Genomic DNA, 25,231 nt, shown 5'->3' on the forward strand with positions numbered 1-25,231 from the left:
ACAGCTTGCTGCTTCTCAGAAATTCTAGGCTAAAGGCAGAAATTATTAGCAAAATTCTTTGGGCTGGAGTATTAAAGAATTCAAGACAACACAACCACGAGAGCTCTTTCACATCTTGTAAATCTATTAATTGCCCCAATTAGTAAAATCAAAGCATCCAACAAACTACGTGATTGTCTAGTTAGTGATTAAATTGTATTTTCCAGTTTTAACATGGAGAAGTAGTGCTCTTCTCAAGGCTTGTCTATATATTTCCCAGGGCTCGTCTATATACTATAGTAAATTTTGAGTAAGATAAAGTGTGAACTGAAATTACAATCGCTATTCCCAGCTAACTCTACTTGTTCCCGATTTGTAGTTAGTCTAATTCAGCAATGTGAATTGTGCTGAAGCACTCAAACTTTCACTGGAGAAAGAGAGCCTCATGCTTGAAGCTATTCAGGGAGGTGAATCTGTAAAAGATATGTTCCTGAATAAATCCATGTATAGACAGGCTCTAATTCACACCATACAAACTTCCTCCGCAGAACACTACATCAAATCAGTCTGTCCTACGCTGAATCCAGTTTTAAGTTATGCTACAATTTTAGAAACAGATTCTGCTCCCCATCATTCGTGCACAACTAACTCCAAAAGCAGCTCCATTCAGCGTCAATAAGGACACGCGATTCTGACATTTGGAAGGGAAAACTTTTGGGACTGTGGACATTCTGGTGAGTTTGTAAAAATATTCACAAAATGGACCTCAGCCTGCTTAAGCCATTTATATGTTACCATATAAAAAAAAATTAGAAATAACGTGATTAACAGTGCATTAATAGCACAACATAACTCAAATTAGTAATTTCTTTTAAACACATCCCATGTAGCGTTCAGAAATGCCTGTAATCCAAGCCCTACTAGCTATGCGAATTTTTTTAAGATGGTGCTTTTACAGGATAGTACCAGACATGACAAAGAATAGAAAGTTCTGAAGATATTTATGAGCAGCCGCTCTCCTTCTGCTGTATTTTGACTTCTAACAAACTGTATTTTTTTTTTTTCCCTGAACAACAAAGTTGTTTTCTCTTGGCACTGAAGAAAGTTGCTTAAAAAAAAATACTGCTATTAACAAATTTAAATGGACTGGCCACTTTGGCAAAGTTGCACATATGCTGTTCCTATTGTAATGTAAAGCTAATGAGATTCCACAGGGAGATAAAAGCCATCCCAGCATCGCTAGAACACTAATAATGTTTTCTGAACAAAAAAGAGGCGATTTCTACCATAAGCAAGCACTGATAAAGTGCTTCTAAAAAAGATCAAAGTGGGTGTCAAATCTGAGGAAGAGGAGCAGGGGAATGACACCCCCCCACCCCCCAGCAAAGAACCCAGCAAAGAACATGATGTCAAACAGAAGAGAAAAGAGCTGGGCAAATGATAAACTGGCCAGTGCTTGGGAGTGAAGGAAGAATTAACCCCCCCCAAGATAACAGAGATGATGAGAGAAAGTACAAACTGGCCAAGATTAAAAAAGAGGGGGAGAAAAAAAAGAAAAAAAAAAGAAAAAAAAAGGGGGGGGGGAGATCAATACCCAGCTTTACTAATGGCAATACGATTTCACACCAAAGCAAAGCAAAACAAACTGCATATGCGCCAGCTCACTTAAGGGACACACTTTTTCTTCCAGCCAAGCTGGAATCACAAACTAATTTATTCTGGGTGTAGGATGACATTTTGTACATTTCAGGGTTTTATTTTATTAACTTCACTTTTATTGCTCTACCTTACCTACTGCTATCTAAGTTATCGGTCACTTTCTAATTTCTGTACCTCTTTTTATATGGGAACATATTCAGAAGAGCACACATTGATTGGGATAGCTCTTGCTCTGGACCTTGAAATAGATTTTCAAGAGATCTTGCAGAAAAGCTCAATATTTCACGATTCATATATTGAAAAGCACTTGAAATTTTTGTCCGGAAAAAAAGGCAAGACAAGGCAATCTCCTGAAGTACAATTTTGCTAAATAAAACAGCTACTGTTTAACTAAGCACTTTGAGACAAAGCAAAAGAGACTTCAGTTACATGGGAAAAAAAAAATTCTGGCAAAGAGACTCAATTTGAACAAGAAAACTTCCCTTCTTGTTAATAGTTAATTATATCACCTGAGATTTTTTTTTTTTTTTCCTCCTTTTCACTTCCCAATTCAAGTTGGCTATAACCATGTACTTCTTAAATGCATCTTTGCTCCCTTGTCTAGGGCACTGTATACATCAGGAATACAAATCAGACTGATACCGGATCAAACCTCATCTTCATTGCGACTTTGTGTAAATTAAATCCTACGTACTTGTCACTCCTGGCGAACAACCAGGCCCCAGCAAGCCAGCAGGGCTGTCTGGGTACCAGCCTGCTGCGAGAAACTACCTGCTGAGGCCACGCTGCTGCTCTGCTCTGCAGCAGAGTGGGGAGACACGGACTCCTGACTTCCCTCTTGCAGCCGACCGCTCAGCTTGCCTGCTCGGTAAAGTTATAAATAGCTCATGAGATCAACACCCAGCAATGAGCGGAAAACAAAATCCCTGTTATTTGTCTCAACCGAGCCAACACCAGTCATTTCTAGAGCATTTCTCTACCTGCTTGATAGTACTGCTCTGCTGAAACGTGCTTTCCAAAGGTGACACATCCAAAAAATGGCATTATTGGGCCTTGGTGACACTTGTTAGCCATACAGCATTCCCAAATTCATTTAAAAAAAACCAAAACAAAAAACATTCTACAATTCACAGGCTGAGAAAGCTGAATAAGTGCTTCCTCTAACTGGAATAAGAAGCACAAAAGCAAAGACCTATGGTATAGCTTTGCTCCACCATACACTAGGTATGTTCCATAGATGTATGAAGCTATTCCTGGCATAAAAACTAAAACATAAAAATACAAACATCACACGACTAAATTATAGAAGCTGTCTCTCTCTTCTAGTCTTTTATCTCACTGTCAGTATATATGCTTTTCAAAAGTAGGTGCAAAACTTCCTTTAAGAGTCATAACTTTCCTTGCTACTTACTTATTGGTTTATTCCCTCAAGTATGGCACTGACAACTCCATCTAATATAAAGGGATTCTCTAAATCCCCTGAAAGTTTTTTAATTTTTTTTTTAAACCCTGCTAAGTTCATGGCCTTAACAGTAGCCTGTAGCAATGAGTTCTGGAGGATGATCACAGCACTAAAAGGGGGGGGGGGGGGGAAGAGGAAGTTTTTTATTAGTGTTTAGACCTTATAAAAGTGCAGAAACCTGCATGAGTGCCTTTGTTCATTTCCAAGGATTCCCATTACTCAGCCTCCTCTCCAGGACCATGTTTGAGTCTCTCTGGAGGGAATCCGGTGCACAGAAGCCGGTGCCCGAGAGGTGCTTGAAAGGATGATAGATGGTGCCTCTACGAATGGGCACTGATGAACTCCACACAAATCCTTTACACACCCTTCCCCACTCCCAATTCAGTAAAGCACTCCCAGACTTTTCTGAAGCGTAGGATTTATCACTTGTTTTCAGAGCTCACAGAGTGTTTGAGTTTTTATTTTGCTTGTTCTGCTTATTTGGACTGGGTCATAGAGATTTTATTTCGCCTAAGGAGGTCTTTGAACAGAGCCAAGTACTGATCATGCACAGGAGCAATCATGCAGGTGACCCTGGAACAGTCCATCTCCTCTCCTTGAACAGACATCATCAATAGCCCAATATTTGTCTCATGCATGCATTCATCCTGCATGTGATTTTATTCTGAGATTATTGACAAGAATACATCTTCATACATTACAATACTTATGTGCCCTTGTAGTGGTGAAAATTGTGCTCCTGCGTTCCATCACTTTGGGATCACACAGCTCACAAACAGCTGGATAGGCACAAACAGCTTCTCAAAGTTCAGGTTAAAACGTGCCTTGGGAAGAAGCATATCAAGCCAAAACAAAAACAGTTTGTGGCATGCTGAAACAGACAGACCACTTCGGTGAAAATAAGAATGGGACTCCGAGATCAGAATGAAATATATGGGTTTAAAGCCTATGCATATGACTTAAACAGCCAAGCTCATCATATTACACAGCAAAACCAGCTATGCTGCTCTTCACTGAGCAGCTTGATAAATGAAACAGTTAATGTTTGACACCATCTCCCATTTTGATCCACTCAGCCGTTCCACTATTCTGTATTTTTGCCACTTTTTTGAATGCAAAGTTACGAATATTGCACCATTCTCTACAATACATATTTTTTTAATCTTCTGCACAACGACCTGGAATTATGCAGCCCTCATGTACACTCTTCTTCGCACCAAGATTTAAGCCCCCAAATATTTCCTTATTTCCTGTTTTGTTCCTCCTCTTGCGCTAGTGGCTCAAGAGATGCAAGGTGTTAAAATAAGGAGGTTTAAGATCAAAACAGTTGCCACTCCTGTGGAGTTTAAATGTCAGACCAACATGGAAGTCTGAAAAACCTTTTCTTTGCTCCTTGTGCTTTTGCCCTTTCAGCCTTCCCTCTCTTATTTCCCAGCTCCATTCTCTGAATCTAACCCTGCTGGTGGATTCAATGCCTATAAAGCTTATTCACCCCAGGACCAGATTCAAGGAGTCTCCAGGGAACTTAGAAAATGACTGTACACTTTAACAGTAATAGGCCCTCCGGGAGCCGTCCCCCATCAAATTATACACACTCAGGTATCCTGCCTAATAAGAAGGAGAGAGAAAAGGCTTGCTGACACAGCCAACGTTTGCAAACAAAAAGTCAGGACAAATTTAGCTTCGTTTGACAGGGTTGGATTGAAGATCAGAGGTCTCTGGTCCTTAACCTAGAAAGTCATGCTGCAACCCTGTGAGAATTTGACAGGCCTGCAGCTACCACAGGCAGGTATCTCGTGAGCTCCAGATGTTGCTATATTATCATTGAAGACAGAGTTTGAGAACTTGGTCCAGCTTTTAAAGAGAAATGGCCCTGCCCTTCAGAGGGCTGATTGATTTTACAGTGTTAAAGGCGGTAGAGCTGAAAGGGCTACCCAGCCTCCTCGCTGGGAGCAGCTACTCATCCGTATTTTTCCTTCTCAGCACAGCACTTCCACATCGCGTTCCTAATGACTGCCATGAGAAATACATTTCAAGAACATTCAGATGTGCTCCGACACATTTACTGATGATTTTTTTAATGGCATGAAAATATTTGTTCTGAAGATCCTGCACTACAGATCCTACACTAGTAACAGAGTATAATAGTTTCTTCAACACTATTTTATTTATTTCCTTCATTTTGCTACAGCTGAATCACTAGTTCTGGGTATTATAAATGGATACAAGTGCAGCTTCAGAGAATAACAAGAAAACCAAACCAAGCACAGCACCACAGAGAGAAAACTTACTATGCTGAACTACAGCATTTTTTATCATCTGTTTGAAAACTTGACTTAGGTCCTAGCCTTAACTTCTTTACCTACCAGCTCAATAGTACAGAATCTGTTGATTAGAAAGTACCATCACCTTGCATTTTTATCACATTTTTCATGCAAGAATCTGAGAGCACTATGCAACCAATTCAGCAATAGCTCCTGTGAAGTCAGCAACTATTACCCCAGCCTAAGGGATGCAGAAAACTCATCCAAAGAGAGGTTAAGTTGCCCAAGGTAACACAGTGACAGAGCTGGGAACAAAATGTCTAAATTACTATTAAAAAAATGCAGACAGCTATTCAACTGGTTTCAGGCAACCCTTTCTCCTGCAGTCTTTTCTTTCTGATTTTTTTGGTAAATATTAATACATTTGGTATTATTTACCAAGAGAGAACTGGACAACAGGAACTTAATATTCAGGTTGTATCACATTATTTCGGAGAATTAGGAAGAGAATAAAGATTCTTATTTATCCATAATGCAGCTGCACAGGCAGCAGTAAGAGGGGCATTTCACATTTCCTCACTGACCTCTTTCACTTTTGGTCTGAGGGCCTTCACCTGGACCTGAAGAGAAATTTAGTCTACGTATTTATGCACCCCGAGTCCTGAACTTTGAATCCTAAGCAAACCTGTACATTTATCCTACTCCTACCTTGCATATAGGCAATTAAAATTATGTAATCAAATCCTCAGGATTTGTTATCATTTAGCACAAATGATGGCAATATGACTTAACCCTTCCAAGTTATTCTAAACCAAAACATCCAGGGAAGACAATCTTATGCCCAAATGAGCTTACAACCTAACACACATATGGGGGAATTGAGATGATGCACTTAATTACAGAACCTTAAATGTATTCCATTGCAAAAGTTACTTAAAAGCATACTGATAAACAAGTTACTAAGATTTACGCTGTTTTACTTCCTGCGGTATTACCCTACTTGACACTAAGTATTTTTAAGGAGTGAGGAAAAAAAGAAAGAATATTTAATCCACTAATCTCTGGGGTAAAGAATCAACTGCAGCAAAATTTTGCTTTAATTCTAGGCAGAGAGGGAGAGCAACCAACCTCCCCAAAAGCTGTCCTTTGATCTCTAGCAGGTTAATATCATAGGTCAAACGTCTTCCCTTCTGACTGCATCTGAAATCTTGGAAGGAAGATGCACAAATACAGCCAATATGCCATACTTTTGACCCCTGCTTTTATGCCCTTTTGAGTCCCTGACCCTTATTTGTTACACAAACTACAAAAGCAGATGAAAGGAAGCTAGCGCACTAGCTGGAGACTCAAGCTCCTTGAACTGTGGCTTGAAGGTAAGGAAACCGGAATTTAAACCCAGATCAATCTGAACTTACAGCATTTTGACAAGAGGCCTTCAAAGAGAAATCTTCTCTTCCCTGCCTGGAAAATAGCGAGATATAGATCTTTCCAAAATACACTTTAACCTTCTTAGTAGCTTTATACGTATTGCTCCCATTTTCTCATTGGTCTGTTCTTACTTTCTGGAATGGCATTCATTTCAGTAAGTTACTCCTTTTGCTTACACCATCATGGGAAGAGAAGCAGGCAAAATAACATCATGGAAAAAATTTCCAAATTCATTTTGGAAAGTGAGTTCCACTGATTTATTAAACTCAAGCCCTCAGGAGAGAGGGGCAACCAAAAGCAATGAAAACAACAAAACAAAATCCAAATGAACCTGAAACAGTCCTTTCTCCTCCAAAAGATTTAAACTAAAAAAAAAAGAGTGCTTGAAGATTCCTCATGAAATTTTAAGGCTAGAGTAGTATAATCTCCAATTTCCTATTCCAAACGATGGACTGGAACTGTGATGGGAAATAAATCCAAATTAAATAACAGCAGAAGTGATCTCCTTTTCTACTCAGTTTTCCATTATTACAGATTATTGTTTGTTATTTGCAAGTTGTGATGACAAAAGAATAAATTCTGAATTCTTTTACATAAGGGCCTAGATATTTAAAATAAACTCTGCATATCTCCTATACACATTATGTAGATAGAAATGATGTGAGACTTACCTTCTGAAAAACTTGATAGTTGGATTTAGACCATATGTCAAGCTACAGTAGGGAAAAAAAGAGTTATATATTACCACACGTAAAGAAGAAGCTTTACAGAGAAAAAGAAGCTAAGCAGTTGTTCAAATTAAAATAGCAGGCAAACAGATCTACGGAGACATACTTCTCAGTTCACTATTTTGACCCGTTGCCTTCACCTGTTGCAATCCAAGAAACGGAATTAATGGTATAAGATTTCCTTTGTATTGCAATGAAGAATGAACATAGCTCATCACAGTTTCAATTAAAAAAATTATATATATATACAAGACCCGTTGAATTAATGTGTTCTCTTTAAAAACAGCAAAATCTTCATTTGTATGGGTTTGTGGCTGATCTATGCAAATAATTCATCAGCTTCAGTCTGTTTCTAAAATGAGGGCATTTTTACTAAGCTTATGCTTGTCTTGTGTCTGAATAAGTGATTCAGTTACAAAGGACACAAAGAACGTTTAGCTGAATTAAGCCAAAGCACTGGTCTACTGGGGCTAAATAAAACATCCCTTAGGAAACTGCATTTACATTTGCAGACAAAAATCACACTAAAAGAGATTTAAGGTTGTAGATAACTGCACAGATCCATGACGTAAATGTGTGCTCAAGTATATACAAACTAAAAGAACAAAATTGAAATAAGTTTTATTAGGCCCGGAAACCAGAAGATAAGGCTGTCCTTGTTAAACAACCAAATGGCTCACATGTTAAACAATCTCAACTGACATGCTAATGCTCTTTTAGCCCAGCCCTGTGGAGTATCTTGTACTCTGTCAAGGAAAAGCAGCAGGGAAAAACCAAGAGGAACTTCCATCAATCCCAGACTTGCAAATCACTTTTTGCCTAAAGATCCCACTGTACTCAACAACTCTATACGCATAAAACTTGTCACAGTAAAGGTGTTTGATACAGCGTTAACCTCAGGAATCAGTCTAGACAGAGGAAAATAATTTTTTTTGAGTGAATTCATGAAGCAGGGATAGCTCCTCTAGTGCCTGGTACCATGGTTGGACACAAGTTTTCCCACAATGGGGGTTTATCTTCTTTACTATAAGGTACAACTGATTATTTTAATTCTGTCTTATGTGCCCATAAGTCCTAGCTGAAATTACAAGTCTTTTAAAAGGCACAAAAAGAGTCTGAAATGAAGGAAGTCATGTGAAGTGAGTAAAACACACTAGAGGGGGGTGAAGGAGGAGAGGGGGAAGGATGCTGAACCCAAGTAATTAATTCACATTGCTAAAAATGTTCAGAATGCTAAAAGTTCCCATTCTTTCAAGAGTAACACTGTTAAGTGGCCCACTTCTAAATACTGGTACAGAAGCGACTCTTGAATCCCCAGTCCTCAGTCCAGAGAGGAGGCGATGTTAAAGACTTTAAAAATCACTTCAGGATAATGTTTCATGGCTTAGTACTGCTGACCTTGCTGTGAGACAAAAGGCAGCTGATGTCTCAATGCCTTTTCCTGGTTAGACGAAGACAGAAGAACCCTGAGGCATGTACCTACAAACCTTTTTACATTTACTGGCTCTTAGGGTGGGATCAAGAACCTGTGTGAACACCAACAACGCTCAGACACTAGAGTCCACAAGGGGCAGTTCAGCCTGGACTTGGACCAGAGCTTGATTTACACTGTAATAACAGACCTGTGCCTGTCGGGAAGGAAGCATCGCATTTCCATATTAGAAAAGTCTACATTTGAAAATAAAAAATTAATGCATATTTTTAAAAAGCTGTTTTCATGTAGTTTAAGGCTTTCTCTGACTGCAGACAGAGTTGCTATAATTGGAATGTATATATGGTTTTGCTAATCTCTAGTGATCAAACCAAGTATGTGATCCTCTCTAGTTAGACTCAAGATCTAAAAAAAAAAAAGTCCACTTCAGTTGCTGCATTAAGATGAGTCCAACAGGTTCTGAATGTTCATTAGTTGGCATGAAGATTGAAAAGCTGAAAAAGTAATGAATGTCTGTCTTACAGACATGATGTTATCCACATTAAAAAAAAAAGAAAAAAAAAAGAAAAAGCTACCAAACCTCCCAAACGACATGCATACATCCTAAATGACTGCCCACCTTTCCCCCTGCAACAGAGCATTAAGGCAGAGGCGGATTAAAGAATGCATCGTTATAGGTCTATTATTCTTCAATTTTTCACTTTCAATCAAGACACACATTTGTAACCAAAAAACTGCTGAAAGCACAATTTCAGGGCATCCTCTGCATGTGAATTAAACTGGGGCTTTTTTTCCCAATGCCCCACTCTCCCCACCCACCCCCAGCATAAGTAACAAGAGGCCATTTTCTGAAGGTCGTCTGAACGATTTCAAAGGCGATAACAAATCAGAATGTTCCCTGCATCTAATATCAAACAGGTCCGGTGCCAACACTTATTAGAGAAATCGGATTCAAGCCCCCCTTCACCCAAACACACACACATCCAGCTTTGAAGTGGAAAGAATGCAGGGATCAGAAATTACCCGAGAGACAGCTCTGCCTGTCTTTGAAGCTTTCCTTTGATACTACTATTTCTTCTCCTCTCTTACCCTAGGAGGCTAAAAGCTGCCTTTTCTTATTGATATGGGGTAATTAATGAAGCCATAGCATTAACATAACCCAAGTTCCTTAACATGATAATTCAACAGAGACACTTCTGTTTCTTTAGTTAAGTCTAACGGATGCAAAAATGGGAATTTGGCTAGGCAGCGATGTTAAGTACCCACTCTAAATACATCCTGTCAAGGTGGTTCTTGGTCTCTGCATCCAAAGAAAAGCACGGTACTATTATGCCAAAAAATCCCAATATGTTTTTATTTTTATTGGCAGACTAGGGCTACTAATGGCTCAGCTGACAATAAGCCTGCCCTGCAAGGGTAAGCTGCATAGCTACATTTATTCAGGAATCAGGACAACACTAGTAATTAATTATTATCCATGGTTAAATTCCAATGCACTATGAGTATGTCAAAGTTTGAAATTAAGGGTGGCACGGTGCCATCACTAAAACCACAGGGCTAATTAAAATGCATCAGTATGTGGTGGACACAATGGGTTAGTATGGTAAGCAAGAGAGACTGCAGAGCCATCAGCGCACAGAACCCACGACATGACAGAGGCTGCCAGATCTCACCTATTGTTTTTGCAAAGTGTCACCAACAATGTCTAAGTTATGCAGCTGGCAACCTGGCAAAGACATATTCTGCAGGGTTTGTGAATAATTCACGAGAGAAGTACATGAAGCACTTAAGAAATGCAATGATTCTTCGTCTGTATAAGCAAAGCTTGAAAATAAAACCCCAGAATGTAGTGTCTTATTTTACTCACTGCAAGCCTAAGACTTCTATTTTTTCACCTTAATTTTGAAAGTATTTAAATCTGTAAGAGGGAGTACCCAATTTAACTAGACTTCAGTACAGCAGAAACCACGTGAAGCTTTCACAAAAGTACTGGTCAACCTACACAGCACAACATACAAGCACACAGCAAGCTAAAGCAACCTGGATAATGCAATGTCAGCCTTCCTGTGTAACTGCTAGTATGCAACCATGCACAGTTCCACAACTATGAGAAACACCCATATTTGTTTCTTTCTAGACTTGCCTGACTAATGGACCAGAAGACTATCAATGCCTCTGCTGTTTGCACTCATCTCTTCCCTTTTTCTTCCCAGTAATGCAAAATTTGATAAAACAGTTGTACGTTCAGGGATAAATGATGACTCCCCTGATCTGCAAGCAAATTGTTGGCCTCTTCCGCGCACAGTCCATTTTTCACTTATTGTCTGTGTGATCATTCAGTCTCCCAATGATGGCCATTTCTTCTTTTATTGAATACTGCTGAATGTATTTTGTTGCCCCAAACCCTGATCTACTTGGAGAAAGCCTCCCACTGAATTTCACTTTTGTTACTTAAAGGACCTTCTGACTTGTGCAGTTAGGAGGATGACTCAACAGACCCTCCTTCAGCTTTTTAAGTGTAAAGGAGCACAACGACTTATCCAGTGTCCCCTCTTAAACATGGCTTACAGAAAAGACAGGAGCTTCAAAATTGCCATATTGTAGGATACCACCTAGTTAATCTTATCGCTGCTGTTTACAAATATTAAATGCTTCCTAGGAATACATAAGCTAACCCCCAAATCAGCAATTACTGTGTAAACTGCTCACTGGAAAAACGATCACCTCCTACTGTGATCCTGAGGGTTCTCTCTATTTTTGTTATTCAATAAAGATGATACTCGCTGATCTCCTTTTTCATACTCTTCTGTGTCTCTTCTGAATGCTAGTGCATTTTTCCCCTCTATCAGGCTAGAAACTGAGAAGCTAGAACAGTATGGTGAAACCTCACTGGAGTACCTTCCCAACAGCATCTGTTGTGACAGAGAAGGAATTGGAATGGACTATGTTTGCAATTGACTGTAATCGCTCATTCCCAGCAGGCACAATAAGTAAAGCGAATCATTGCAAGAGCACAATCTTATTCTTATTCTCCAATTATCAGTGTAGTTAATTAGCGAAAAGAGGGAGCTCACTGTTTGTCAATATGTGCTCCAGTTGGCAAAACTAGCAAGCTACGCATTTATTCAATCTTCTAAGCCAAATTTACTCATTATTTGAGTAGCTGCAACTCCAATTCTACTTAAGTCAAATGAAATATTCCTATTTATACCTAAAGTGCAGACCTTCAGGTTTGTGAAAGCCCTGGGATGGCCCAATGGAATAGCAAACTGCCACGTAAAGGTCACAGGTTCATGCAGCCTTGTGGGAGCAGTCACGTAACCTAGCTTTGGACACAGAAAGCTAAATCGGTAGAAAACAGGCTCCCCTGCAGACTGGCTTAAAGCAAGAAAACAAGCCAGGTGTCAGCACCGATGCTCTGGAGAAGCTGAACTGCTCCCCACTGACAACAGACAAAGGTTAGTGCCCCGTGCCCAAAGCTGGCCTTGGTGAGTCCTGCTCTCCCCTTCGCAGCAAACGATGACAGAGAAAAGGTACCCGGCTCTCAAGAGAGTTAACCTTGAGCTAAACAGAAGCCCAATGCCAGATGCCGACTTTCAGAAAGGAACTCTTTTACTTAGCTTTTCAGCATATATAGCATTATTATATTTCAAGGGAGCTTCAAAGGAAACTGGATTCATCAGAGAAAATAAGCACACCCAAACGAAGTGTGACACAGGAATCCATCAAGCACTGTCAGTGCTCTTTAGGCAGACTATCATTTCACTTCCGAGCAGAACTTGAGGTGAAGAGGGGCTGGTGCTATAAGTCTGTATTTATATGCTAATATACAGGGAATACAGTGCAGCTGCTTCTGCGGCAAAGTAGCATTTAAACCTGCATATTTGAATAATGCAAATCAAAATCAGGCAATTTTTATTTTACTACTTCTTAGGCCAATCCCCCACCCCTCGAGTGAGAATCTCTCACCTGGGAAATACAGCTGTACTATTTCCTTCAGCAGATCAGCTCCTGGCCTTTTCTAGAGAACAGAGGTTCAGACTCAGAGCCACTGAACTCTGGGTCAGTACACAACGTGCTTCTGTGTGCTAAAACACGGTTATCACTTTTGAAAGGGAAAAAAGTCTCACCTCATTATAACATGGCCTATGGGTGCCAAGTACTCATCTTGATATAATGAACTTTTTATTTTAATAGGCTTCATAATCAGAAGAGAAAGCTCCAGAGAGAAAATGTGAAACATGGAGGTATTTAGTACTGTTACTGGCAAAGGAGAGTCCTGGCGGATGTCTCGGTAAGAGAGACCATTCCACCCTGAAAAGAGAAACAAGCCGAGCTGAAGGCCGTCAGGTCCCATTAACATCTTCTGATGCGCTGAAGAGAGCCATATGGAGCGTGTGCAGTCAGATGAAATTTGAGGGTTCAAGCAGGGTGAATTGTTCATAAAATAAATCACTTGTGGAAACAGGTAACACTTGCTTTAATAGCTGCTGTTCAAGATGTGCTATTATTGACAAGCAAATTATTGAGGACTACCTACCAATGATTTGCGCAGTTGCGTTTATCAAGTTGAGCACAAAACTAGCCCAAGATTTCCCAATGGCTCTCAGAAAAGAGAAATCTGAACCTTGGGCTGTTGATGTGCTGGTACACTGAAAAAATGTTTTCTCAGTAGACACTATTAACTAGGCAACTGGGGTCTAAGGTGATAAATTAGAAATTCAAGCAAGGGCTTCAGAGCTTAGAAAGAAGTCAGACATTTGGGTACGAAAAATCCAAGCAAAGCATGATAAATTTAAACCTGAGTATTTTGTAAAACATCCACAGAGTCTTTTGACAGTTTCATGTTTCTAGCATACTCGTGATGGGATTCCTGTTCTCTGTCATTTAAATACCAGGTAAAAATAAAATTTAATGTTGCTGAATATACAATAACCTACCTTGCCATCTTCAGTATAGACATTTTCATTGTACCCTTTTACTATTGTCCGGTCAATGAAGAGGCTCCGCATCACCACTATCACTTTTAACACTTTTCCTAAGGTAACCTGTGAAGAACACGAGAAAGACAAAAACAAGCTGAAGCAGAGTCAATGGTGTCTGAATTCACAAGACCATCAAGTTAACAGCTTAAGTTGATGCAATTTCAGTTTTCAGTATTTTATAGACAGACCAAAATAAAAGATCTAAAACCACTGTGTGTGTTATGAGGAAGAGATAGACTATAAAGTGCAGAACAAACAAACATTCATTTGCAACTGAAAATGTATGAATTCACAGAATTCCCTTGACACTGCCAAGCAACTCAATTTTATTAACACCACAACTCAATAACTTGTCAAAAACAATGAGCAAATGTGATTATTTTTGATGTATTTGATATTCTCCAATATAAGTCCACTTAGAGAAAAATAATTTGAAAGAAGAATTGGACTCTTCTAATGCTAGCTTTTAAAAGCATGCCATAAGTTTAATGGAAAACATTTTAGGTCCAATAAAAATGTAAAATTATTTAAAAGGAAACTACAGCTAAAAAGTAAAAATGTTACGTTTTCAAAGGTTTAATTTTCTTCTGCGAAAGCTGTAAAGTGTAAAGAAAAAACTAGTATCATGGAAAATATATAGAGTCAGTGAGAGTATAACAACAGAAATAAGCCTAAATTATATTATTGACAAAAATGCAATAATGAAGGCATTTTAATCTAAAAATCAATTTACATTTCAAAGATGAACTTGCACTTCAGTATTGTTAAGATGTGTGTCTAATTCTTTGTGTTTTGTTATACAGAGATTATTAGTTTTTCCTCACCCACAAAAGCATAAAACTGAGATAAAAAAGAAACAATTAGTTCATTTTAATATTTCCCAACCAGCAGCAGCTTATCTTCCATTGTCTGTGCTCCAACATTTCGTGCAGTATAGATTAACACACGCTAGAACAATTGTGTTTTTACTGCTAACCTCAGCAGACAAATCCACGCCCAAAGAAATCAGTCAATATGCGTCTTTATTGATTTGTTACATGTTTTTCCTTTTTAACTTCTGCCAATGACTCCTACTTACCACCTTGTTTCAACACGAGTAACCTCACCCTGATGCTGACTAACTAAGAGACTAACAGGCAAATCAACTCTGAAGTGCCAAGATGCTTTTCCCCCAAGGAGGAAGACAGAAAATCTGGCACAGGCTCCATCCAACCATGCTGCTGAAGGAGGGTTAGGAGGTGAAATGGTGGTAGGAATGGGGTGACAACACAGGACTTTGCAGAACAGTTACCCAAACTACGGTAAATGCTGCTTATTATATCACTATGTAGCAGGACAGAGTTACAAATCCTGAAAAGAACTGGTGACAATTCCTTGGCACGGGACACGGAGAAAGAAACTCTAGGAGAGAAGAGTCTGAACAACAGGGAAGAACAAGTTGACAGCAAGAGAGGACGGGGAAACGAGAAGGGAAAAAAAGAGTCAATGATAGACTTCAAGACAACAGGCTACTAGGCATAATTTTGCAAGAACATGAAGAGAAAAAGCAGGTCAGAAGAATAGGTAAATTTTTGAAGAAAAACATTACAGGCTGAAGTAGGGTAACGTGTATCAAGGCCTGAGTTACACACATTCCATGAATAGCTTTTTCTGGTTCCTACTTTCTTACAATAGATTGGGATTTTCTGAACATATATGGAACTGCCTAGTGTTCTCAAGCAACCATATCATGATATCAGGTACTGTAAATTTGGGTCTAAATGTAGTATCTTGCTGGGATACTCTGTAATAAGACCTAGTTGGTCTGCAAATAAAGTAAACTGACAGAGTTATTTCAGCACTTACCACTGTATCAACTAAGTTAAATACAAAGTCATGACCCAGAGGTGCCTTGATCTATCATGCCAATCATCCACTGGAATCGGAAAGACAGTTTTGCCTTAACTGCTAAGATGAGGAAATGGAGTCACTTTGAAAAAAGTTGTCAGCACATTTAGAGTTAAAAGTTTTTTATTTATTTTTCTACCTTAGTAAGACTGCCACATCGCTAGGATATAGGTCTACTGAGAGAACTCTTATAACTTCACACTAGGCATCAACCATATACAGTAAAATTAAAAGGAGGAAAAGAAGAAATTTTAAACAAAAAGAAATCTTCTTAATGGAAGGGCAAAAAGGCTGCCTTACAAACACCCAGACCCAGCTTTACGTATAATATTTTCTATCTCCATTGCTTTCACACACTTTAGTGGATGCTCACTTCTTTTCTCTTCCCTTGCATTCTGCATTCATCATATCTCACATTGCTGCCAGGTAGAAAAAAAATTGGATGAAGTTGATCTGAAGCCTGTGTGGGATGTTCCTGAAAATCCTCAGAGTGAACAGTGGAACGCAACAAGCTGAAAAATCCTATGTTTGGCACTTCAGCTTGCTTGAATATACTTATTGCTGGCCTCAACCCCCCCCCCCAAGATTTACCTGCATAAATGCTTTCAAAATGCTTCTGCATTAGCTCATTGCCTTTTCCCAGGTCATCCGTTTTCACACCCTTCCAATGACTCACTCCACACTTTCAGAATCCGTCACAGCTACCCAGACCCCAGCTACCATCCATCATGCAACACTGAAAGGTCAGATTCTGCAGACTGCTCTGGGACAGTAGCCTCGATCACCCACTTCCTTGAACGTCGAACAAGCAGGGTTACTCTGTCTCCCACGTGTGTAAGGAGCTGTGTAAACCCATCCTCAGATGGCTACCTAAGACTCTGAGCTCCCTGAGGAAGGCACTACTGTTCCAATGTCAACTTAGACAATGGTTTGTGCAAGGGGGTCCCCTCTGGGAGCAGGGGCACCCAGGCATCGTGGTAACACAAATGAACACTAGAACACATTGCAACTTTGGCCAGGTTAGCGCGAGGTTGTCTGAATTAGCTCTTACAGTGCTCTGGCACTGAAATAGAAAACTTTCGATTTTGTGCCGCTGTTGTTTTGACATGGGATTCCTGTAGGTTTTATACTGGCTGGAAGAGAGATCGGGACTTTCAGATGATTTTTGTAGGACCATATTATTAGTTAAGTCTGACAGAAGCAGAAATTTTGTGAAACTGTGCGTAGCTCAGAGAAATTATAGTTCATCATTTTAACAACATTGAAAGAATGAGGCTAGTAGTACAAAGAATGAACAACAGCCTGTCACTAGACTGGAGGATGCTGTTAGATTCGGAAGCCAAAAGTATGCTCCACAGCTATTTTCAGGGTAAAGCACATTCCTTATTGTACACAATAAATGGGATACCTTTTATTTTTTCCTCTAATAATCAAGACATGTACCTGTTTTCAGGTCTTAATGTTTTTGTTCACCTCAACCGTATTTTACAAATCATGTTTTCCAGCAAACCATTTTCTTTCAATGCCTGCTCAACTTAGCTAACTGGAGTCCATGTTCAGAAAAGATCTATGTATGGAATATAATTTACACCTATAGTCATACAACTGTGTCCCTACAGATCACCTGAAAGAAGGCAATAAAAAACTAATGGCTCTGGTAAAAAAGTAATTTGATAGTACTACTCTGAGCTCCAGTAGTGCATGCAGGTCTCTCCTTCTGGAGGTCAAGACTCACCCAGACAGTCCCTATTTAATGGACACTGAAATGTCCCTGCATTTCCACAGATATCAACTGAAAGAAACTTCTTGCATTATACAGAAAAGATACCTTTCAATTCTGACAAAAAAGCAACAATTTCCTTTCTAAGCTAACTTTTCCTATTAAATTTCAACTTCTTCTGTCGATATCCTGTTAAGACAGCACTTGGCTTTTTAATATTTCGCCTGAAGGATATATGCCAACTCGTCCTTGATGTAGAAAATTTTAATTCAAATCAATACATGTACAAGGTCACTTTAAAATTCAATTAATATGAATGAAAAAATATGCCCCACAGTTCTGTGAGCTGAAAATGGAACAGCTGCAAGTTAAACACTTCTGTAGCTCCTGTTTTGGTCTGTGTAATAACAATGTACTTCTAACTTCCTTTTAACTAAAGTATACTAAATTCAGACAGTTAAGTTATTCATAAATCCCCTGCTTCCTAAAATGGCAAGCTCCAGAAGAAGGTAGGACAGGCAGCTGATTGAAATCTGCAATATTATGCAGCTTTTCTGACAAAGATATATAAAATAAAAATCTTCTTGAAATATCCCAGTTTTAAAAATATTTTGTCTATCACCAAGATAATTCTCAAAGAGCAGATGACAGACACTGTATGCCAAGAAAGGGGGAGGGGGAAACAGAATAATCAGTGAGAATGGCTTAGATAATTTCTTGTAAGACTGCTAAAAAAGTTCCCATTTAACGTCACTTATGATTGGAAAAGAAAGAAGTACCTCTCCAAATAAGTCAGAATCAGGGTCAAAATGAGTTTACAAAATGAAAAGGATCAAAATTAATCTACCATGCCAGAACCCTGCCTGGAGGAAATAGCTTGAAATACCCCCTTTAGTTTTGCCTCCTCACTGAAACTGATACCACATGAAAAGCCCTTTTATAAACAATTTTAAAAAACGCACTGACAAACATTCGTTCTTCAAATTTATTTGAAAGTTTGATATTAGGAAAACATATGCTGACAACACCAAGCTCCAACACTGCAAAAAATTCCCGAAGCTCCAGATTTCCTCTCAGCATCCCAGGGAATTTGCTGCTGATTTGAGCTGCAGATGCTCTGCAATGCAGAGCTAAAAGATAGAAAACATTAGTTTCAGTTAACATGGGTACCTCCCTGCTTGTGTAAAAAGGAGCACAAGTTTGTATGCGTTTTTAATTCACCTTAGAAAACAATAAGGCAACATCAAACCAGAGATGTAACCAAGCTGTACATATTTCCAGCAAAAGGCCAGACACCTGCTCCTTGCCATATAGCCAGCCATAAGCTTGTCCTCCCACTTGTGTATCTGTCTTACCAAATCAGTACAATGCCTGGACATCATATTTATATATCCTGAAAAATAAGGTTTTGTATTAAAAATACACTAAAAAACCCCACCAGTCAGACTGTCACCTAGTTATTTTTTTTCCTAGGTCTCATCTGCTGCTGGTATGAATGCTGCGCTTTCCTTCACATACTCATTATTCTTTAATGATGCCTATTTGTAAATAGCAAGATAAGATGCAATTAAGCCATTAGAGTCTAAATAAACAAACATACTAATTAGGTTCTTTACAAGGATTTCTTCTTTTTATGTAAGGGCTGGAATTTACCTTTCATTAGTCTAACCTAATTGCAATAGTGCATGATAAAAAGTCAACATAAATGAAGGACTTTAAATGATTTCACTGTATTAGGGATGAGCTGGTGATCCTCTCCCTCGGTAACATGGCATATTGTCTTAATAAGTCAAACAAACTTGCACAGAATATTGTTCAAAGGCTAAAAGACAGATTTTGCCAGCGGCCAGTCACACTTATGGAAGGGTCACGCTAGTCCAGCATTGCTACAGATGACGAAATGGATTCTGTCTCCTGGTGTGCTATAATTTAGAATGGAAAAAGGAATTTTACAGGGATGAAAACAATGTCTGATCTTGCAGAATATAAATCTATGCGAATATCAACACAGACCTGGGAACTTTTGCGACTGGACAGTAACCCTGGGGCACAGTAACCTTGTGAAGGGAACAAAGCTGAGCAAATTTCTCACAGATCTTTCTCTACTTTTTCTACTCTTGTTCACTTTCCCATCAAAAGACTCTTCCTCATCTTCCTCATTCTTATCTTAGACAAGCAGAGAATAATTTACAATTTACTTGCCATCCCCTGCTCACATACTTTGTTGATTCAAGACGTTCTTCCTCTGCATATGCGACCTCAAATGTTGGCTTAATGCTTTTTAAATGTGGGTTCTCAATCTTAAGAGACAAACTGTGAAGCCACCACAGCCACAACAGTCCCACCATGAGCTCAGAAGTGATTCCTCAAGATCCAGCTCACACAACAGATCCTTAACCATCCCACTAGTTCCGTCAAACACCAAAACCTAGCTAGTGTCTCCAAGAGAGTAAATCCCTAAACGAATATTCACCCTATGTGCCTAAAATTAGCTGCCTAAGCCACCAAATGTGATCATCAGATCTATATCCCTACCGTGAACCTGCCTACCTTTATCCAGTGCCTACTGTGCACTAGTTTCCTAATGAGCCACCAGACTGGTAAGGAGGAACACTTACACTGCTAAGCATTTTGGAGAAAAGAGATTGTTTTGAAAATAACAGCATTAAATTGTTTCCAATCAAGTATGACATAAATACCGATTTCAAATCACTTAGCAAATTTCCCCCCTTCCTCCCAGTTCTTCAACATCAAGGTCTCTTGAACAAAAATCAGTTTGGTGGCCTTTCTTTATAGGCAAATAATAAATTTCAGAATCCATTTTTCCAACAGAAAATAATAATGATTTTATGTAAAACACTGATAAACAAAATGAGACACAAGAAATTATTCAGTTTCAGTGAACAGATGTCTAGCCTATTTGCAATTAATACAGCCCACTTCCATACAATCAGACTGTTTAAAATGCTTGGAACAAGATTTGAAAGTTCAAATGCAAATGTGTCTGATTTTATGGAGAATGAATAAAATTGTACAAAAACATGTTTCATATTTTTATATGAGATATATTAAAAATCTAGGCATCAGTATACATTTATAAAATTAATTTATCATCAAAAATTTGTAAGATAATATCAAAAGAAGAAATCATGATTTCTGTCATGAGCTTTGGTTTGGCAGAAACAATTCAATTTTTCAAACTGGAAGTTAGTTATACATATCATTATGCGTTAGAAACAGCTCAAATTACAGAAACCTATTCAATTATCTGCAAAAATATTTACCCAGTGTTTGTAACTTCTATAGTAGTGCTTTTACATAGCTGTACAAATACTGGGGATACAAACGATTTTAAAGACAAAGTAGTTCCCAGATGAAGACAAGAAAATAAGTTTCTACACCTGACTAGGACTAGCTAGGTACTTGACCTTAAGGAAGTCATATTTGTCAACTGGAAAAAGTGGGGCTAATGTTTACTGTTTTCTAAAATATTTCTGATATTAATGAATGAATTTTACACAGAAATTGTTTCACACAAAAAAAAAATTTCCCAATTTTGATAACGGAAACAAAGTGTGTGAAACAATCATATACTAATCACACCAAAAAACTATTTTATTAGAAAAAATAATGTATATCTAGGAATACAACTAATCATTCAAAAAAAGCAAAAATCTAGGTATTTTTCATTAATTAAAAATCAGTTCGTGTTTTCTTAACATACAAGATGAGGTTTATTGATTTACAATTCCTGGCATTTGACCAACAAAATCTCACAAAAACCTTAAGGAGTCCACAGTTCCCTCTGCTGCTGCTGGAAATTAATTTTACATAACACTGTTATTAAAGCTGATATAATTCTATGTTTAGTCTTTTTTATGCATAGTGCGATTAAAAGATTAATTGAAAAATCACTAGTGAAGATTGGGATTAAACAGCACCTTGAAATGCCATGATAAACTGCTTTTAAAATCAGTTGAGGATTTCACACAGCTCTGAAAGGTTTCAACTATTTGTGTGTTTGGTCTGTGTAGCATAAATCCAGACTAATGAGGTACAATTGCTGTGTATAAATCTAAAGCATAAAAAACCTCCTCATTGTCTGGAGGAAGCAGTAACCTCAAAGGACTAGGAGGTAGCAATCTTTCAAGACACAGCGTTCATGCTCTCAGGAATAGTTTATTTCTCTTTTTGCTTAAAGTTCTCAGCTTATGTGAAAGCTGTACCCTGGTTACGGAGAACCCGGCTTAACACAAAGGTTATGCGCCAGAAGAGTTTGACCAGCAGGCTCACACGGCTGCTAATTATTCCTCTTGAAACACCGGATGAATCTTAGCCCATGAAAGTCCCACCTCTACACCTAAGGACATAAATTGATTTCCATGTGCACATGAAGTTGTAGAGTCTGGGGCTGAAACTTTCTGTATTAGGCCTTTTTCCTAAAGATGATTTGTTTGGCAAAGTCTCCAGCTATTCTGAAGTTTCAAAGAATCTCACAGGCACTCCCTTCCCCTTCTCCCCAATCTCGTTCCAATCATTTGCACATTCGTAAAATATGTACAGTGCTTACCAGTGCCTTTGAAGATGAGTACATGTTTTTTCTGGTAAACGGAATGATTGTGTTTAAAGATGTTTTAATATAACAGCTAGACCTCTGCGTCAAAGACCTTCATAAGCAACGGCAGGTATGATATGAACAGTCCAAGGATGAAAATGGTTGAGATTATACAGTTAGTTAACTAACTGTGGACAAACAGTATGGTTGTAAAATACTTTTAAATAAAATAAGCATTATCTGAATCCTTTGGTATTGTGGTAAACCACGCTGCTGCAAGGGAGCAACTCCAAATGTAACCTGGGATAAGTTCAGAGTGAGAAATCACAAGTACTGAAGAAACCTCCTTTCTTCTGGGGGAGGTGCTCTTCACACTGCCCATCCTGCAGCACCTTTCACTGAATGATTTGTGGCTGAAAACAGCAAAAGCTTTTGTAGCAGTCAGGGCCAGATGGAAAGTGCCATATTGGCAACATCAACTGAGACAGATGGGAAAGAGGGAAAACCTGCCTAGAAGAAAAAAATGATAAACCCATCACACAATCACATACAAAAATACTTTAAAAACAATCTTTTTGATCTCTGATCCAAGGAAAATATGCATGCCACTGGTTCAATACAGGGCTGCTATCTTGTAACAACAATAATGTCCTTGATTTAGAGAGCAACTGCAACATGGAATTCACTAAATTACTACTGCTTGTAAAAGGGGCTTCTTTTACAGTTACCATCCTTCTACCCTACCTTATTCCTTATCAGTCACATCCAAGATAATTTACCTAATTTCCTAATTGTGCCTGAATCTTGAAAACCATCATCTATTTTCTGACCTCAAAAAGCCACGAGAAGTGGAACATACTTACTATATGCAAAGAGGGGCTCTAAGAGAATGGAAAAGGTTTCAAAGTAAGGAAGTAAAACCAGACATTTTTCTATAGCAAAATAGTTAAATATAAAGTCAGCTTAAGAGGAAATGCAAAAGCTTCCAAGACTTATAGCTTCTTAAGACTGCACTGATGAATTCAATTCTTTTCTGGAATATATTGTTCCACTTGGTGAATCCAACAATTGCAGATTAAATGTTTTAATGCCAGCTGTTTATTTTAACTTCTGACTCAGTTAATCTCTTGCAAATTTGGAGCTGTTCAAAGAAAGTTAATAATGGCATGTTAGACAGTGGATTAATTAAAACCAAACATAATCATAGCTATGCTTACTATAGAGAAATTAACAGAACCTTTGAAAAACAGAGGCAAAAATCTAACCATAACAGTGTTTTGAAATCAACAAACTCTAAAAACAATATAAAAATCTAAGGAGCGATCCTAACATTGACTTATATTGACTCAACAATATTGTTTTCACAAAATATCTGATTTTCAGATTCATTGTACTGTTTGCTTGGAAACAAGAAATATACTCACATGTACATTACATCCAAGCCTTTTGTAATAGCCTATGTGAGAAAGGAAAAAATAAGAGGAAGTACCATGAGAAATCTGAGATGGAAAAGACTGATCTGGTCTCAGTTCTTCACCTGTGTATACAGTATATTTTCTAGTTTTATTTAAAATTTGGCAAAAGATGCAACTTCTGCCTTTCACCCTACTAGAGGAAAATCGGCATCCAACTGCCACGCTACAGACTCCACTTCCACATTTCTGTCTTAAAGTAAAAGCTTTAAAGACTTCTCTTGCTATAAGCACAACAGCTGCCTGTGAAAACTGATGTGAACAATAGGTTCTTCTGGAATGAAATCTTGCTTGGTCAGGCAGAAATAAGTCAAATGTACTGGACTTGTTTATCTCTAATCCAGCCTTTACTGCTCATTTACTTCAAAGGCAAATTCTTGACTTCATCATATAACAGAAATTCACTGACCCAAGAACAATTTGAACAAATTTAAATCATATTAGTTTCCTTCTTCTTTTCTTCCTCCCATCACTCTTTTCCTTCTTAATTATCATGATTAAGACTCACTCATTGCCAAGACTGCTGAAAAACACAATGAATATTTTGAGTTTGCGCTCATATTTCTACAATCACATTTAACAGTAAAAAGTAACAGATCTTTCGTTTAAAGGTGAAATTCTTTTTATCACTCATTTGCCTAAGAGCAAGAAAGATCCTACATTGCTGTGACAAATGAAGAACAGTATGTTTCTGGGAAAAGAAAAATAAAAATCTTTAATAACCTGCATTTTAGGAACAGTAATTCAATCTGTTAAGAAATCCATCTCAAGGGATTAAATGATCCAACTTACCAGAAGCATTGCAGAGGTTCCATTTGGCCGGGACAGCTGGATAGACATTTCAGGGAACATCCTATCAATCCGATTGATCACATCATCAACGTATCTATCAAACAAACCAAAACAACAGAATTAACACACATGCTTTTTGTCACAGACTCGGATTATTACTCCTTTTTAACAATGTCCACAGGACTTTCCCAAATTAATTTCTCTGATACCTGCATATTCTTAAAAAATGCATTGAAGCATAATTCAAAAAGTTATTGATAAGAGGAAACAAACGAAAGCCCTATGTAAGTTGTTTTGAAAATTAATAACTCTGCCCTTAAAAACATGCACTCAGTTTTTAGTCCAAATCTGTCAGCCTCAAACTCCTGCCATTGTATTTCTATACTTTTCCCTCAGGGGGTTGAAGGATACATTATCAAAATTACTCTTCCATCGTAGGAATTCATAGGATGTCACCTCCTTACTCTCTCTTTGATAAACTAAACAGATAGAGGTTTTACCAAAGTCTTCAGACTATTCTTAGGGATTTTTTTTTTCTGAATCTTTCCAATTTATTTCATGCACCAGTGACTCTGAAATTGGCTAGTACATGCCAGGAGTTTCTCTGGGGTGATCAAACACAGAGGTAAAGTAACATCCTTTCTGCGGGGTATAATCCTTCTGCTATTGCAGGCCAAGCAAGCCAGCATACAGTTGTCTCGGTTCCCCGGTATCGTATTAAGAGCTGACATCCATTAACAGTGAAAACTTCCTTTCAGAGACCTTGTTTCCCAGGACACATTGCTCCATCCCATGGGCATATCTCACATCCTTCAGCCATTCCTCTGGACACACTAAAATGCACAGTATTTGCTTTAGCAGAGTTTAT

General features: G+C 38.4%; 1 protein-coding gene across 2 annotated transcripts in view; it reads right to left on the minus strand.

The window, feature by feature from the left end:
* The window catches only part of MED27 (mediator complex subunit 27), a 93,911-nt gene that overhangs the window by 4,499 nt on the left and 64,181 nt on the right, over positions 1–25,231 (minus strand). The window contains exons 4-6 of one of the 2 annotated variants that reach the window (XM_050908009.1): positions 24,364–24,457; positions 13,893–14,000; positions 7,464–7,505 (exon numbers count right to left, since the gene is read on the minus strand). In XM_050908009.1, coding sequence (XP_050763966.1) covers positions 7,464–7,505; positions 13,893–14,000; positions 24,364–24,457 — 244 coding nt within the window. The remainder of the gene's footprint in view (positions 1–7,463; positions 7,506–13,892; positions 14,001–24,363; positions 24,458–25,231) is intronic. The other variant, XM_050908011.1, reaches the window with a different exon arrangement.

Source organism: Gymnogyps californianus, chromosome 18 (genome assembly GCF_018139145.2).
Source record: "Gymnogyps californianus isolate 813 chromosome 18, ASM1813914v2, whole genome shotgun sequence".
NCBI classification, from domain to species: domain Eukaryota; kingdom Metazoa; phylum Chordata; class Aves; order Accipitriformes; family Cathartidae; genus Gymnogyps; species Gymnogyps californianus.